Source organism: Rhipicephalus sanguineus, chromosome 1, assembly GCF_013339695.2.
Source record: "Rhipicephalus sanguineus isolate Rsan-2018 chromosome 1, BIME_Rsan_1.4, whole genome shotgun sequence".
Taxonomy (NCBI): Eukaryota; Metazoa; Arthropoda; class Arachnida; order Ixodida; family Ixodidae; genus Rhipicephalus; species Rhipicephalus sanguineus.
The window spans coordinates 45610728-45627105 of NC_051176.1; the positions used below are offsets into that span (position 1 = coordinate 45610728).

General features: G+C 44.6%; 2 protein-coding genes across 2 annotated transcripts in view; one reads left to right on the forward strand and one right to left on the reverse strand.

Annotated features, from left to right (window-relative positions):
- LOC119390852 (organic cation transporter protein) overlaps positions 1 to 3142 on the reverse strand; it is a 104184-nt gene extending 101042 nt beyond the window's left edge. Inside the window, exon 1 of the mRNA XM_037658572.2 lies at positions 2930 to 3142. The gene's annotated coding sequence lies outside the window, so the exon portion shown is untranslated. The remainder of the gene's footprint in view (positions 1 to 2929) is intronic.
- Positions 3143 to 11908: 8766 nt separating this feature from the next.
- Positions 11909 to 14346, forward strand: LOC119390871 (uncharacterized). The gene is made up of 2 exons (XM_037658579.2): positions 11909 to 12566; positions 13379 to 14346. The coding sequence occupies exons 1-2, from the start codon at positions 12220 to 12222 to the stop codon at positions 13830 to 13832; spliced, it is 801 nt and encodes a 266-aa protein (XP_037514507.1). The 5' UTR covers positions 11909 to 12219; the 3' UTR covers positions 13833 to 14346.
- Positions 14347 to 16378: the final 2032 nt, after the last annotated feature.

Sequence of the window (16378 nt, forward strand, 5' to 3'; positions counted from 1 at the left end):
TATTTATATATGTTTCAAGTACTCCCGGTGACTTGACTCCTCCAGGACTGCTGATATCTGTGCTGAGTCGAATGCTTTTTCGTAGTCTATGAAAGCTACATACAGAGGTTTGTTGTGCTCAGTAGATTTCTCTATTACCTGATTGATCACGTTGCTGTAATTCATTGTAGATAATCATTCCAGACAGCGGCCTGCTCTCTAGGTTGGTTGAAGTATAGTGTTTCTCTTATCCTGTTTAAAATTACCTTCGTAAGTGTTTTTTTATAGCACTGAAGACAAACTGATGGGTCTGTAATTCTTGAAATATTTAACTTCATCTTTCTTGCGTCTTAATATAATGATGACATTCTTCCAGCTCGCTGGCGCACTTGGAGTCTTGAAAAAATAAGTATAGAGTGCCGGAACATTCTGTAATATAAAGTCCGCTACGTTTTTTATTAAGCCGTCTTTTCCAGTCTCTTTTCTAACCTCATTAGCGTATCGAGCTCCTACGATTTATTTTGAGGAATAATGACTTCTCTGCGAAGTGCACATTTCCGAGCAGAATTTTGTATGCTGTTGGTAATAAGTTACCCCTGCTTATCTTTTAGTAGGGGAATTTTGGCCTTTCGTATGCACAGTTCTCTTTTAGCTGTTTTTATGCAACATGCTCTTTTTATTGCTGCCTCTATTTCCCCTTCCTGTGCGCGTTCCAGTCTGAGATCGTAGGGGTTGCTGACGGCCATACCAATACGATGCAACTAGTCAAGGACAATCCTGCAATAGATAATCATCTCTATCACCTATGGGAGGCTCGAAGATCGCTTCTCAAGTGATGGCGACGGCAAAAGTTCAACTACAAGCTCAAACGCCGCATTGCAATACTTACTGTGCATGCACAGGCGCATGCTGAAAAGCTTGCGAGCCAGAACTGGCGGTCCTTCTGCGACCAACTTCATCAGACACTGAGTACAAAGAAGACATCTTCGAGCCCTGATCGGCGAGACCCACACCAAAACCCAACAAAGACATACAATTCAACGGCTCCTCCACACCTATGGAGGCACAGAAGACCAGTTACTCCAGGAACTTCAGGCAAAGTTACGTGACCCTGTCAACCTGTTAGCTTCAACAACACAACAACCTTCCAACCCCCAAGGAGTACCAATGAGCAAAGAACGAATAGCTAGATCAGCCTTTCACGCAGGGAGATTTACACGCGGTCCTCGCTAAGCTTACACGCAATAGAGAGTCACCTATAAGCACCAAAGCTAGCTACCACCCAGGGCGTTGACGGCATTTTTCCGGCATTATAACGACTGCTGGATTATGGGCGAGCTACCAAAAGCCTGGAAGCACTCGGAGGTGACCGTGGTACCCAAGGTAAGTAGGAATGCCTTGAACGGAGCAGTTATAATTTTATTTTATTTGAACGGAGAAACGGCCCGCTGCAGCTATTGCCGACACAAACAACGGTAAATTTTGGCGTCGGAGGTGGCGTTACGTCATGTGACAATTACGACAATGGCTGTGTGTTCATATTGGCATGGCAAGCCAAGTAGCACGCAGCATTTGTATGATCTCAGCTAGGCCATAATATGGCGCACACAGAATTCTGAAAACATCCTTCATACTTTATTCGATACAAAAAGATTTCTGTTCCTAAATAACATACTTCGAAAACAATTGCAGCACAGCACCAGGTGCGCTGTACTACAGATTGCAAATAGGGTACCTTGATGCGCATTGTACGCATCGAGGCACCCTAGCTTGCAAGAGCCACCATGAGGCGAGACTTACCGTACGCCTCGTAAAAAGAGGAGCAGGACAAGGGTGAGGTTGAGATGAGGAAAATACGCTAATTCTAATAAGAGCTTGGATGATTGAAAGCAGCAAGTGACGTCACAGACAGGGTTATATGCGAAAAAGGAATGTCTCTCGTCGTCTTCTTGGATTTTCAACTTTGATGGCCAAGCAGCTCAGTTCCCCTGCATCAATTTTTGTAATTCTTTTTGCGTTCATCTCGCTATTCAATACTGCGCACACTCCAATGTTTCATAATGCAGTCTAAAAAACGTTGCAGGGTTCCTTTAAGACAAGGCGGCGAGTAGACAGCAAACATCTACCCTCATTTGTACAACAGAGCGCACCACGATGAACAAAGTCTATAGACAACAACAAATATACACCGCAATGGCCTGCTTGGTGTCACAGCGGTACGTCTTTGTCATAGATGAGTTTTTGTTTGGTGTTTTACTTCCTACTCGCTTTTCTGCCTGAAATACTTCATTTTCATTTCATAACTTCCCTAATGGAATGGAGTCTTCAGAGTGCGAATTAGGAAACCAATGACGTTCTGGCGGCTGCATTTATAAAACGATTCGACAATGAACTTGACGTTCCAGACGTTACGGTAGAAACCAGAAGAATGCACGAAATCAGTATAACACAGCGATAAACTCTTGTGACGAACGTCAGCAGAATGAGTTCTTTCGTTTCTGTGCCTGTTTTATGCAATAAACACGAGTAAATCTAAATCATCAAGCCACGAAGTGTGCCGCATATTATGCGTACATATATATGCGTGAGTTTAAAGGAAGAGGCTTATTTATTTTTACGGAGATTTTTTTTCTTCTTCTTTTTTATGCAGCATAACTTGTACTAATGCATGTTATGTCCTAGCTTACGTCATCATCTTTACGAGTGAGCACGATAAATGAGAAGCCAACCAACATAGGCTGTCAAATGTAATGCGGCGCATTTTCAAAAAACAATATAAAGCTTTGACAAAATGTAAACGGAGCAACTGTATTTCTTAGAGGAAATGATTTTATACTTCTCTCACATAGGCAAATTTTCACTCATATTAGTAAAAACAGGGCAGGAAAAGAAATGGAAAATGAAAAACAGAACTTCTAGAAGAGCATAGTAGGCCACAAGATGGACTCACGGTTCACTCTTGCGCCTGCAAACAACTGCGCAGATGGAAACTGCGCGGTCCGTGCTGCAACTAGGTCCTCAACAATTTTCTGATTGCGGCAAGGAAGTAGACGTTACCACTAATTGGTGTCATAAACGCTCATTCCTTATCTGCCCTTGCAGCTATTTCTTGGTAGAAACGAGCATACACTTGCACTAAAGCGCAGAAGCAGGTCGTGAACGGCCCTCTATTCTCTACTGTGTCAGCGCAATGACGTAACTCGCATGTTTTGCCAGGAAGTCGCTTCAGCAGGCATGGAAGCTTGCCGACGGGGCCCTGTCACTTTTTTTTGTGGTCGCACGTCATTATGGGGCTAGAAGCAGACACGGCGTACCTCGTAGACGCAGTCCAGTTTATGATAAACACTCGGGGGCAGTGCGATAAAAAGGGAGGTGTATCTCTGGATTTCGCTTAACGCGAACGTGGGAAAAGGCAACTAAGTCTAGCTTCTTTCACGCGTGGAGTATGGCGCAAAGGCAACTTAAGTCTACGGCGTGTTTCTTTTTTCTTTAGAATACACATTTTTTTTGTAAAAAGTTTTATGAGTTAGGCTCGTCTTGTTTTTGTGCGGAAATGCACTGCTGCTGATAAGGCAACTACATCAATAAACTCGCTCAGTAACTTCGAAGTAACTAACTCAATAAAACTCGCTAGCTTTTTTATTACTAACGTATGGACAGTTGCGTGTATGGGAAAGTTGTAAGGCGTCATAATTTATAGTACTAGATTTTTAGAAATTTTAAAAGTGGAACATATGATTTGACGTATTTGTGATCTATAAAACGCCCCGACATCGAAACCGAACGCGCTAGGTGGGGCATACAGAAAATGCGGCCGCTGTGTTCCACCAACTGATGCACTTCGAATGAAGGCGCGTAGCGGCTGTAGTGTGACGTGGAAAGTGGCAAGTCATCTCACTTGCACCAGCCAGCGGATCGTGTGCGTGTAGCGTGCGATATTTGGTGCCTATTTCTTTCTTTGGCTATATGCGCTAGAATATAGGGATGCGCGCTAGAACTGGTTACGTTTACGAGGGAACGGCATAGGGAACGACGTTCCTTCCGTAAACGTTCCACGCACGCGCGTACGGAGCACATCATGCAAAGCGGATGGGTGACCACGTGTACCGCGAAGACTAACGCTTGCCTTTCATGTGAGCATGGTGCATACTTTTGTGAGTGCAATGAAATGCGGGGTCGTCGTACCTCGGGTGCCGAGTCACCGGTTAGCCCGTTGACGATTGTTCTGGCACATTGTCTGCCCACGTGCAACACTCCGTCCTACAGAGGGATTAGTCAGTCTACAGACTTTCGGCGAAACCTTTTCTCTGCACCAGCGCATTTAGAACGCGGTTCAGTGGGAATAGGTCCTTCTTCGACAGTGCCGTGCCAGCTTAAACATCCCCCGCCCCCTTATACGCAAGTGCACTTCCTTACCGTGGGATGAAGATGTCTTAACAGCCGTGGAGGGAACGCGAGGCAACGAATGAAACGTCAGTTAAAAGAAGTACTGACACAATACTATGAAGGCGAGATAACTTGTCGGATAGATTTTGTGGACACACAAGCATAATCTACGAAATATGGACGGATAATATAGCCTCGAACATATCTAAAATGATTTTTACAGTGCGTGTCGCGTCAATGCTCGCGAAACGCGCCCTTTGGGTTTCGTCTAAACAGCCATCCAGCACCTGCATCACGAGCATGTGTTGGCTGCCACGATCCTTGCGAGCGCTCCCTCCTAGCAGACATTTTCAACGAAAAGAGGGGCCAGATTTGCATAGGAGTACAAAGGCCGACGCCTTTACCTCTGCGGTGCATTTTAGGGGGACCACGCATATTTGCAACACTTCGCTGAAAAGAGTTGTCTGCGCCGTGTTCAGGTGAACGCGGTTCTGGGTCTCATCTCACTCGGCGCTCCGTGAAACCGAAACTACGGCTGGGCATCTGGGAACAGGAGGACAAGCGTTTCAGAAAATGATAAGAAATGAGGACCGCTCGTCGTGAGCTGTCACGGCACAGTTGAAGGAGGACCTGTTCCCACGGGACTGCGGAGTAATGGCGTCGGTGGGGAGAAAAGGGTTCGCCGAAATTCTGGCGACTGACCGATCTGCCCGTGGGAAGAAAGGTTGCATGAGGGCAAGAGATGTGCCACAACACCAGTCAAAGGGCAAACCAGCGACGATTGGCCGGCTGTGGTATTAAGGCGAGCACTGGTGCAATAAAAAGCGGCCCCGGTGTTCCATCTGGTGTCTAAGCCGGTTGAGATGTAAGTCCTGTGCCATGTGTTGTACATATAAATTGCCTTATCTTGCCTTAAACGGAGAACTTCTATTTGACATTAGAGAGTAATCAAACCCCATATTCGGCATCTGGGTTCTGTTGCAATGAGTGTCGATGTAGAGTGTCCCTGGTCATGGCTATCACCGATGTTTAAACCGGTTGAAGACAAAGGAAATGTAAACATCGCATACCAATGTTTGACCTGTGCTCCATCGAAGAAGACGATTGGCGCATCCAAGACATCGGCGGCAAATATGAAGAAGCACGTGAAGGCAAGGATTACTTTTTGTTCATTCATGTTCACATAACGAAAGAGTCCTGCACGCTAAGTCTGGGTCAGTCACACGTTACAGTGTCATTCACGTTAAACATTGTGTGTGCCAGGTTTTGATCTGCAATGAATTAACTGCACGCTCAGTAAACGCACGCTTGTACGTTTATGCGGGGATTGGGCTCTCTTCATGTTGCAGTGTTTTTCGCGGGTTCGATCCGGACCGTGACGGTTGCATTTTCGATGGAAGCGAAATGCTAGAGGCCCGTGTATTGTGCAATGTAAGTGTACCTTAAAGAACACCAGATGGTTGAAATTACCGGAGCCCTCCACTACGGCGCCTCTCATAATCATATCCTGGTTTTGGGACGTAAAACCCCAGATATTATGATTATGTTGCAGAGTTTTGATAACATGTTTGTTAGTGGTTCCTGCACTTATTTTAGCCGTACTTCACCAAATCATGTGTGCTGGTAAAGCCCACACGGCTATGTACTTCACAGAAACAGCAAGTAAGAGGTGGAAAAAAAACATGAAGTGCGAATGGCCTGTCGTATATGAACATAATGTCTGAAAACGTGATAAAAGTGGCTAAAGAAAGAAGAAGAGGGAAAAGCGAGAGAGTGTCAAAAATGCCCGCACGTTAAAACGTCACCTGCTATAAAAATGTTTCAAGCCTTATCTTTCGCATAGAAGCTTAATGGTGTGGCAACGATTAGAGCCACATATTTTTGAAATCTCGCACAAACCTCCAATTAGGTGGTGGAGAAGTAGTGCTTTGGTGCATCTTAACACAAAAAGGAATAACCTGTTCAACCTGACACACACGCGAAACCACACACACACTGCGCTTGTGCGTGCGTCTGGTTTTACGTTTGTGTCAGGTTGAGCAGGTTATTCCTTTCTGTGTTTAAATATAGGTCGTTCTATGTAAGGTGGTATTATTGTTAAGGAATTTTTCAAGCAAAGGCCGACACTTGTAGCACAATTTACATTCTTTTTTTTTTTTAGAGAGCACATCTGCACAAGCTTCAAGAATTCGAGAACCTAATGAAAAGAGGAGGCCGTAAACGCCTCTCTGAAGAGGCACAATCAGCTGAAGAACGCCAGAAGCAGTTGCGCCTGAATAGTATGCCCAGCAAGCAAGCTGTCTCTCAACACACGCTCGACAAACTTGTCACGACATTTGTTGTGGAAGGCCTGCACTCCTTCTCTATTGTCGAAGAAAAAGCCTTCAAGGATCTCGTGGAACACCTCGCTCCATGGCGAAAAACACTCACTCGACGAATGCTGACTGACCGCCTTGACGCCTCTTTTGAAGACATGAAGCAGAAACTGTCATTGGAATTGATCAACGTTGACCACGTCGCTGTCTCAGCGGACCTTTGGTCGAGCTTTCACAGGTGTGTCTTATACCGCAGCTGTTCTTCACATGAGCATTATACTGCCTGGTTGTATACTGTTTGGCATTATATTGCCCGCTGTCTATATTTGTTTGTTTACTAATTTTTGCAGGAGCTTCATTGGCATTGTTGCCTTGTGGTTGGATCCTAGCACTCTCTGGAGAAAAACTGCCGCGCTGGCGTTCAGACGTGCCATCGGTCACACAAGGTATGATAAGCTGGCGGAAGTGCTGTCTTCGGTATTTGCAGAATACGGGACCCACGGTAAGGTAACCTCCGTGGTAACCGACAATGGATGAAACTTCGTTAAAGTGTTCAGGTAAATCTCCTAAACTAAATAATGATAATGGAAACGTTTAGCCACTTCCAGTGCTGGTTGCATAATTAATGTTTCTTTTTTTTCTGCCCTCCAGGGTGTTTGTCGAAAGTCAGAAGAACGAAACAGACGATGAAAGTAAAATCCGACCAGCGGACCTGACAGGCATTTTGAATACACCGGACGGGTCTGAATGTGTGCGTCCGCCACACATTAGATGCGCAGCCCACACACTGAACTTGGTCGCAACCTCGGACTCTGCTGCAGCTGAACTTGACGCACAATATTCGAGAGTCACGAAATCTGTTTTTAAGAAGTGTTCTGCACTGTGGAGCAAGCAGGGTCAGTCGAACATTTCAGCTGACTTAATCAAGAGTCAGTGTGGATTCTACCTGAGAGGGCCAGTACCAGCAAGGTGGAATTCACTTCATGACGCCATGGAGCACCTGCTTAAGCTGCACAACAAAGGGAAAGACATCGAGCGACTGTTCTGCATCTTGAAACTGCAGGTCCTACACCTGCCTGGGGAATACAAATTTATGGAAGAGTACTGCAATGTAAGTGCCCATCGCCTATTGGTGAATGTATGCTGATAATCAGTGAGGTATAAAAGCTGTGACCTACAAGCACGCCAATGCTTCCAAAAAAACCTAGTTACGCTATTCGGTGTAGGTGTGATGCAGGCACGTAGCCAGGATTTTTTTTTCGGGGTGGGGGGGGGGGGGGGCTGCCCTTCCCTTGCATGTCTGGTGTGATGGCTTCAGCGCCAGCTGTGCGTTTAGCCCCGGTTTGACACGCGCGCGCCGCGGGGCAACAAAAAACCTTCATATCTTTATACAAGATGGATTATATTGCTCTTGGAAAATTGTCTTCCCGGCAATGCATTTATGCTTAGGAGTTAAGCTGAATTGAAGAAAATTGGCGTAAACTTTGTTTTTATAAGCTGGCTTTTTCACATTGTTTGCAGTAACGCCTACTAAAAAAAAAAAGAAAATGCGACACCAACGAGTTTTAAGCTCCCGCAGGTCGTTGGTTCTCAAATATGTGCGTTCCTCTATTCGACGTTCACATCAGTTTAGAATGCCGCATGCACTTGCCCCCGTCTAGCTATTTCCTTCATGATGAATTAACAAAGTGCAAAATTTAATATCATTCACAGGTGATGAAGCCACTCTCTTGTGCGCTGGACGTACTTCAGCGACAGGAACACATGTTCATCGGTTACCTGCTTCCAACCCTGGCCGTCCTGGAGAAGCGAATTAAATACGAGGCTATGAAGGGTCTGTGATATTGTGGCCCTCTAGCTAGTGCTGTTCTCGACGGGATTGAGAAGAGGTAAGCGATGTCTGCATCAGAGTTTAAATAGGTTCGTTTTCTAATAATTTCTTCGGGATTGCAGGTTTGGACACCTCAGAGTAAAGCGCGAGCTGGTTATCGCCAGCTGCTTAATACCAAAGTTTATGCTGTCATGGATTCCAGACAGTTCTATTGCGAGACCAGGCGACCATGAACATAACAACAGAACTGGATGCAGTTTCCCAACCAGCCAGGGCAGATGTTGGCGCCTCGTCAGCGCCTGAAGATCTCTTCTCGTTCGGGCTCCAAACCCTCCCAGCCGAGACACAGGATGAGCTGTCGAGGTACTTGCTGGTACCAGGTGACTACCCGCTGTCTCAAATGAAAACCTTTGAGGTACTGAAGGAACTTTTCCTCAAATACAACACGGCAGTACCCTCAAGCGCTTCAGTCAAACGGCTATTCAACATTGCCAACGAAGTGCTTATGAAAAAACGGTTCCGTCTGTCGGACAACAACATCGAAATGCAACTGCTGCTGAGTTCCAACAATAAACTTTTCAAGTTCAATTATGTATTCTCGATATTTTTTTCGCGCTCATACCGTACAAAATTCACTAAATGCCAGTGTATTGTTTATTTCGATGTAATTTCTAGTGCAATAAATTAAGTTATATTGATGCTTGTGAGTTACTTTCTATTTGCACTTCAAAATTTCAAGATTGCTTCAAATTGATTCAGCACTTGAAGATTGATGTGGAAACTTTCATGCACGTTGCACTTGTAATAGACGAGCGCCAAAGCTGCAGTTAGACATGTCGGAAGTTTATGCGGTGCTACATGAAAAATATTTTTCTTGGAGCGTATTTTCATCTTCAGATAATATGCTGTCAGCGATGTTCGAATTCGCATAATATGTGCAATTCGATGTAGTATTAAATTGCTAGCTTTACTGCACCGCTGGATTGTCCGAAACTATATGTGATAAAAAAAGTAAAATGTAACGTTAATGTAACGAAACGTTCCAATTTTCCAATTGTAACTGGAACGCGTTCCATTCGCGTTAAGGGAACTTGTAACGGGAATTCGTTTCACAATTGGGAAAGAACGGGGAACGAGCTTTCGTTCCTGTGTTAGAGGAACGTGTACAACACTAAATTATACAACAAGACTGGTATTATGCGGCGTGACTGTATGCAGAACATAAATGACAGGTAGAAACATGCAAATCATGACATGCATGTTATGTACGGCATGACCTACATGTCAAGCTCATGGTGCGCTCGTGGCCGTTTCGCTCTCTTGAGATGCACCAAAATTCGTATTGTGCGACGTGACTGTATGGGGAATATAAATCACAGATGGACACATGAAAATCGTCTCATGCATGTCATGTACGGCATGACTTCCATACCAGCTTCATGGTGCGCTCTCGGCTGTTTCGCTAGCTTGAATACATCAAAATTGGTATTGCGTGACTTGACTGCATGACGAACATAAATGACAGATGGTAACATAAAAATCCTCACAATCATGTCATGTACGGCATGACTTACATGCCACGCTCGTGGTGCGCTCGCGGCCGTTTCGCTAGCTTGATATATACCAAAATTGGCATTGTGCTACGTAACTGCATTACGAACGCAAGTGATAGGTCGTAACATGAAAATAGTTAAATGCCTGCTATGTACGGGATTGTTTCGATAAGACGCACTCTCGAAGCGCTCGCAGCCATTTCATTCACGGGATATGTATCTGGTTATGGCGTGACACGACTGTATGACGAACATAAATGACAGGTGCTAACATGCAAATCATGACATGCATGTTATGTAAGGCATGATTTATATGGCACTATCTTAGTGCGCTACCGGCCGTTTTGTTACCTGGATATACACCAAAATTGGTATGGAATGACATGACTGCGTGAGGAACATAACTCACTTGCAATTTCATAAATGAAATTGCTTTGTACCTACGAGAATATATGGTTCATTAGCATGGTCATACCAGATTTTACATGTATACATGCATGATAAACATGCTATAGTGAACCATACGTCACGAAATAAATTACTTAATTTCCCTCAGACTAACAAAGCGAATTGTGGAGCTCCTTGCTCTCTGCTTCGCAATGAATCGCACAGTACGTGGGATCTGCCGGATTTTTCCTGGCCCGATTCTGCTGCGTTGCGTCTCCATTGAAGGTTCGCCACTCTCCCGTAAAGGGAAGTTGCAGACTAACGTAACACAGCAGTTGCGCTCTAACGTAACACATGTCGTGAGGAAGGACTGAATTCGCACTGACCCTGACAAGATTGCTGCGGTCCTTCACTTTCCTCGCTCCGAAAGGCCTAAGGATTTGCGAAGTTTTCTTGATCCCGCATTCTATTTTCGTCGTTTCATACGGAACTTCGCTTCAATGGCTGCGCCACTCACAAGCAACTTGCTTCCGATGTACCATTTGTGTAGTCCGAAGAATGTCAATCGGCGTTCGACCTGCTGAAGGGAGCCCTCGCGCCAGACCGTGTACTCTGCCATTTTGATGAGACCGCACCGACTCTCCTGCACACAGACGCTACCTGCCGCGATATAGGAGCTGTTATATTGAAAGCAGTGTATATATAAAAAGCAGCGGGCTATCCAACGAGACATGGCGAGGAATGGATGGTACCGACACCTCGACTTAACCCTGGAAAAGAACGCCTTAATTATACTCTTCCGTCTTTCCCTAATAGCTATGCTCTTACTGATTTCGATTTGTTCTCCTGTTCTCGAGAAGAACTTCATAATAAGTATTTAAATAACATGGCTTAAGTTTACTTCTATGTAGATACCATTGATTCATGTATTATTTTGTGATTCTTGTGTATATGTGTGTTTTCATTTGTATAAGTTCTACTACTGCTTCCTTGCTGAAATTTATACCCCTGTCACACGGCCACCACCGAACTCCGTTTGTCTCCGTTCCGCACTGAACTCCTTAATGGAGCTTAACGAGAAAGGAGTTGCGGCCGTGCTACACGGCTCGGTGCAAGATTTCGACGGTTGCTGCATGGAGCAGAAACAGCGCTGCTGCGCTCGTAGAAACGTCAAATTTTTTGCGTGTAGTTGCCTTTAAAGCAACAAAACGTGTTTTTTTTGTGTGTGTGTAGCATGTAATCAAATAAAATTAAATCGAGAAAATATGCGATGTTACTGCAAATAATGTGTTTCGCAAGCATGGCGAAGTTAAAAGCAATGCTGGCCACACTGCGCTGTTGTTTTGGGTGAGCGGACGGGAGGCCAGCACGGTGTGCATCGTTCGGCCCGTCTTCGTTGTGCTATAGTGCCTAGAATATAGTTGTGCGCTGTGAAATTGTGTGTGTTCGTGGCACAATAAGTGAGGAAGCTGAGGACATGAAAAGAAAGATCGCGCCCGCCATGGCCACAGTGACTGATGCGGACATTGAGATTGAAGCCTCGGTTGGCAGAGCACGAGCGATAAAGCGCCAAATAAACGCTAACCACTTTTTCATTAATGCGTTGGCATCGTGTTCCTTCCGCGGACAAAGGTAAGTGTGGGCCTACGCTCGGCATGGACGTTGGTTCGAGCAGACGATACCCAACCTTGGGGACCAGAACTTCCGGTAATCCCTTCGCGTGTCGCAAACGACATTCAAATACCTGGTGGATGTTTGCAGGCCTACGATGGAACGCCAGACTACAAACATGCGCGAAGCCATTCCAGTGCACAAGGGGGTCGCCGTAGCGCTTTACAAGCTTTGTTCGTCCGCCGAGGACAGAACAATCACTAACCTTTTCGACCTGGGCAGGTCCAATGTGAATGTTATTTATCGCGAGTTTTGTGAAGCCGTGGTGGAATTACTGGAATACCAATGGGTGAAAACGCTAACTGGAATTGATATGGAGGATCACATTACAGAGTTGCAGCTTTCTACCGGGTTTCCGCAATGTGTGGGCGCTCTGGACGGATGCCATTTTCCGGTTTCTCCTCAGAAGGAATACGTCAATGACTACTTCAATTATAAAGGCTGGTAAGTGCACGAATGAGGGGTGAGCGTCGCCACAATAGGTTATTGAGCTAAGTTAGATCATGTGTGATATTAAGCCACACAAGTGTTCCCTTGCGCCACCTAACGAGAGGAAATGTGCCAACACATAACTGTGGACTGAGCGATCGACGCTGCACTAGAGTAAAGCAGCTGTGTGGCATACAATTGTGCATGCTCTGGTTTTGTTCCCAAGCGCTATTTTTTAGTAGTAGAGAGTGCAGCATTCCACATTTGCTATCATGACCCATCCTTGTACACTGATTCATTTTTGGTTATGGGGATTGTTTCAGCCCTCCACAGTGAAGCGCGATGATGAATTGTTTGGTTATGGTAATCGGTTCCGTGTTTTACAGTGATAGGGACAGTGACAACGTGCGTGCATGAGCACAAGTCTTACTGATACGTAAGCACATGAGCGAATCATTGCTTTGTGGGTAATTTTTATTCGAATGCTCTCAGGCACTAACATCTATTTCGATATGCCCACACCTGATAAAAAAAGTCAAATACCAATACCGTGTATGCTGAGTTTCCTATGGCTTTTACCCAATACTGCCTTCACTGAAATGAAATATGTAGACATGAAAGTTTTTGAATCCAGATAACGTTCCACATACCTGACACGTTCTTGGTAACTATGTTTTGTTCACCATGCTAGTCAGAATGAACTATTCATTGCTGTCTGATGCTGTTTATTTCCTAAAAGACGCTGCTTTGCCATGGGTGCTTCCAGCATAAGATGTCCAGTCTTTTTTGCTATGGTCCGTTGACATTGACACTGCATTGTCTTGCAGGTACAGTGTGATACTGCTCGCACTAGTGGATCACAACTACATGTTCCGGTTCATCAACGTTGGGTCACCAGGAAGATGTCACGATGCACATGTGTATCATCAGTCAAATCTGTCGCGCCTCATTGAAAGACCTACCTTCAGGAAGCCTACAACCACATTGAGCAACGTTGCTGTGCCGCCACTGCTACTTTGTGATCAAGCATTTCCCCTCACGCCGAACTTAATAAAGCCATTTGCCAGCACTGGCTGTTCTGACGAGCAGAAAAATTTCAACTACAAATTATCAAAAACACGCAGAATAGTAGAAAATGCCTTTGGACGGCTGAAAGCTCGTTTCAGGTTCATAATGAAGCGGATGGAGGGTGACATCAGCCATGTACCAATCATTATAAGGGCATGCTGTGTGCTCAACAGTATTTGCGAGCACTACAGTGACAGTGTGCCACAGCAATGAATAAACGAAGAACAGCTGCATGACGCAGTATTTCCACAACCAGCGCACACCACAGACGCACACATTGCTACTGGCAAGAACATTTGAGCTGCGCTTGCCAGGCACTTCCGTCAACAGATGAACCAATAGTCAAGACAGGATGCGGAAAAGTTCTATTGCTCGATCTTTATTTACTTAAAAATGTAGACGTCAGGTCCACTAACTTCTCCTGTGCGTTGACTTGCCGTTCTCGCAAAGCCTGTTCCGATTTGGTGGCATCCTCCAAGGCAGCTATTAATTTGCTTTGCTGCTCCAACAGGGTGTTGCGAAACGTTTCAGTGGCAGACGTCCTCTTACGTTTTGCCGGACGGCGCTTTTGTGGCTGTGCATTCTGTGCCTCTGGTGCACTTTTTGCTCTTTCTGTGTTGTTTGTTGTTGTGCGGTCCTCGATGTCATTTGAAGGAATATGTGTCTGTTCATCCCCAGATGTGCCAGACTCCATGCTTGAAATGATCTGGAATAAATAAAATATTATTCGTGCCACCCACGCACAACTACCTCTTTTTTTAAAAAGTACGTTATGATGACATCCTTACACACTTGCCAGCAAAGCCATTGTGCTAATCTGTCAGACAATAACCACTCCTCTTCTGTTTCTATAGAGTGCCACTCTACCAGCATTCACGAAGTGCAAGTACGACTAGCAGCTTTTAGAGTTCTCAAACCTTCAATACCTTGAATAACTGAGCAGCTGTCATTTGCACATTAGTATGAAAAGAGAGATTCAGGGGAAAAAAGATGAAATGTTGCAGTTCTTGGTCTCATAAGAAAAAGATAGATTTTACAGTGATAAGTTTAAGGACACCGGAGCGAAGTATTTTATAGCCTCCGATGCACAGCACATCTATTTTCAGTCTCGGAAAGTGATATTCAAACTAAATGTCGTTATGACCTTGTGTTTCTGGTCTACACAGGTGTACAAAATGGTATTTGCCGTTGATATCGGTGTTTTTCGAAGCTCCAGTGAGCTTTCAGATTCTAGCTACTCTCCAGATGGTACCAGGTCAAACGTCTTGTGCTCATGCGTACATGTCTTTGGGGAAGGTAGCTCGACGGCTTAATAAAAAACTCTCCACTTTCACTACTCGAAGCTGGTGTTCATGTTCTACACGGTGGTGGACCTTTTGTATTTCATGAAATAAAGGTTTGACTTCAACAGCATTTCTTTCTTTGGTTCTTCTGAGTGCAAAATAATAGAAAAGCAAAACTAAGCGCCGTTTACATGCGTAGGTATTTGCCATGCAACAAGAGATTAACAGCTTTCTACTGGCTTCACAAGTACAAGACATACTATGCAGTCTTTCATGCTGTAGGAGTTTTCTGTGAGCAATTACAGCTGCAATTTCTACTATAGTACACAAGTTTGCATAACCCCAGGTCACAGTTACAATCAAGCACAAATGTAACCTTGTGTGAAAGAGACATGACAAAGCGCCTGCCATTGCTGCAAATGGCTAGCTCAACACGCCTAACATATCCCATTGATTAAATGGTGGTTGCTCAGTTTGCATAGTTCTTTAGCGAAACATGTCTTTAAAAAGTAATATCGGCACTCGTGAGAAAAGCAGGAAATCTAAATTTTATGGCTGATATTCCACAAAGGGTAAAAGCATCACATGTGTTCGCACTGCTTACATCTCAACAGTTTCATCAGTAGTGCAAGAGCTCTCTTGAATAAGAGAACGATCATTCACAGGCAGTGATCCCAGGAATCTATGTATTGCCAAATAGAATGGCCATGGAGACGGTGAGGACCTTGTAGTATGGTTTCGTGACTCTCTCCTGGAAGCAAAGAAAGTGACGATTAAAACTGGGAGAACTGCACGTAGTATACAAATGCTAGATACCAAATTAATTCGCAAGTGCTTGCAATGTGACGAGGAATGCCAAGATAGATTATACATGCAAACCCCACTAGCTCGTTCGAATTACACCGTAACTTCAATATAATTGTTCGCACCATCATCTCAGTTTATTTAGCAACGTAGAGTCAAGATTTGGGTACGCAAAGTGCATAGAGTTGGCAGCTCAAGCATGGAAGACGGACCAGAATTGTGGCGACGGCATTAATCCGGATAGAACTGCTGTCGCCCAATTTCGGAGAATTCCGAAAACTTGGAGATTTTGACACCGGGAGTGAGCGATCACCTGCCAATTTTTGCATTTCTAACCTGGACAGTAAAGCAACAAAGTCCAGTAAACCCTATCCCTTGCCGAAAAATTAACCAAGAAAACATTGAGATTTTCCAGAAAGTTGTTGCAGAAACGAACTGCAATTTTATTTTGATAACACTGACCCTGTGATCGCATACGACATATTCATAGCGAAATTACCAGAACTTTATGATCTAGCCTTTCCAATTGTTACATATAAAAAAGCAAGAAGGCAAGAAAACCATGGATTCATGCTACACTTCTAAAAAGGATGAAAGAAAGAGATAACTTATTCACTGAATTTATAAAAACTAAACGCTTACAGTACCTAATTGAGTTCAAGCAGGTCAGAC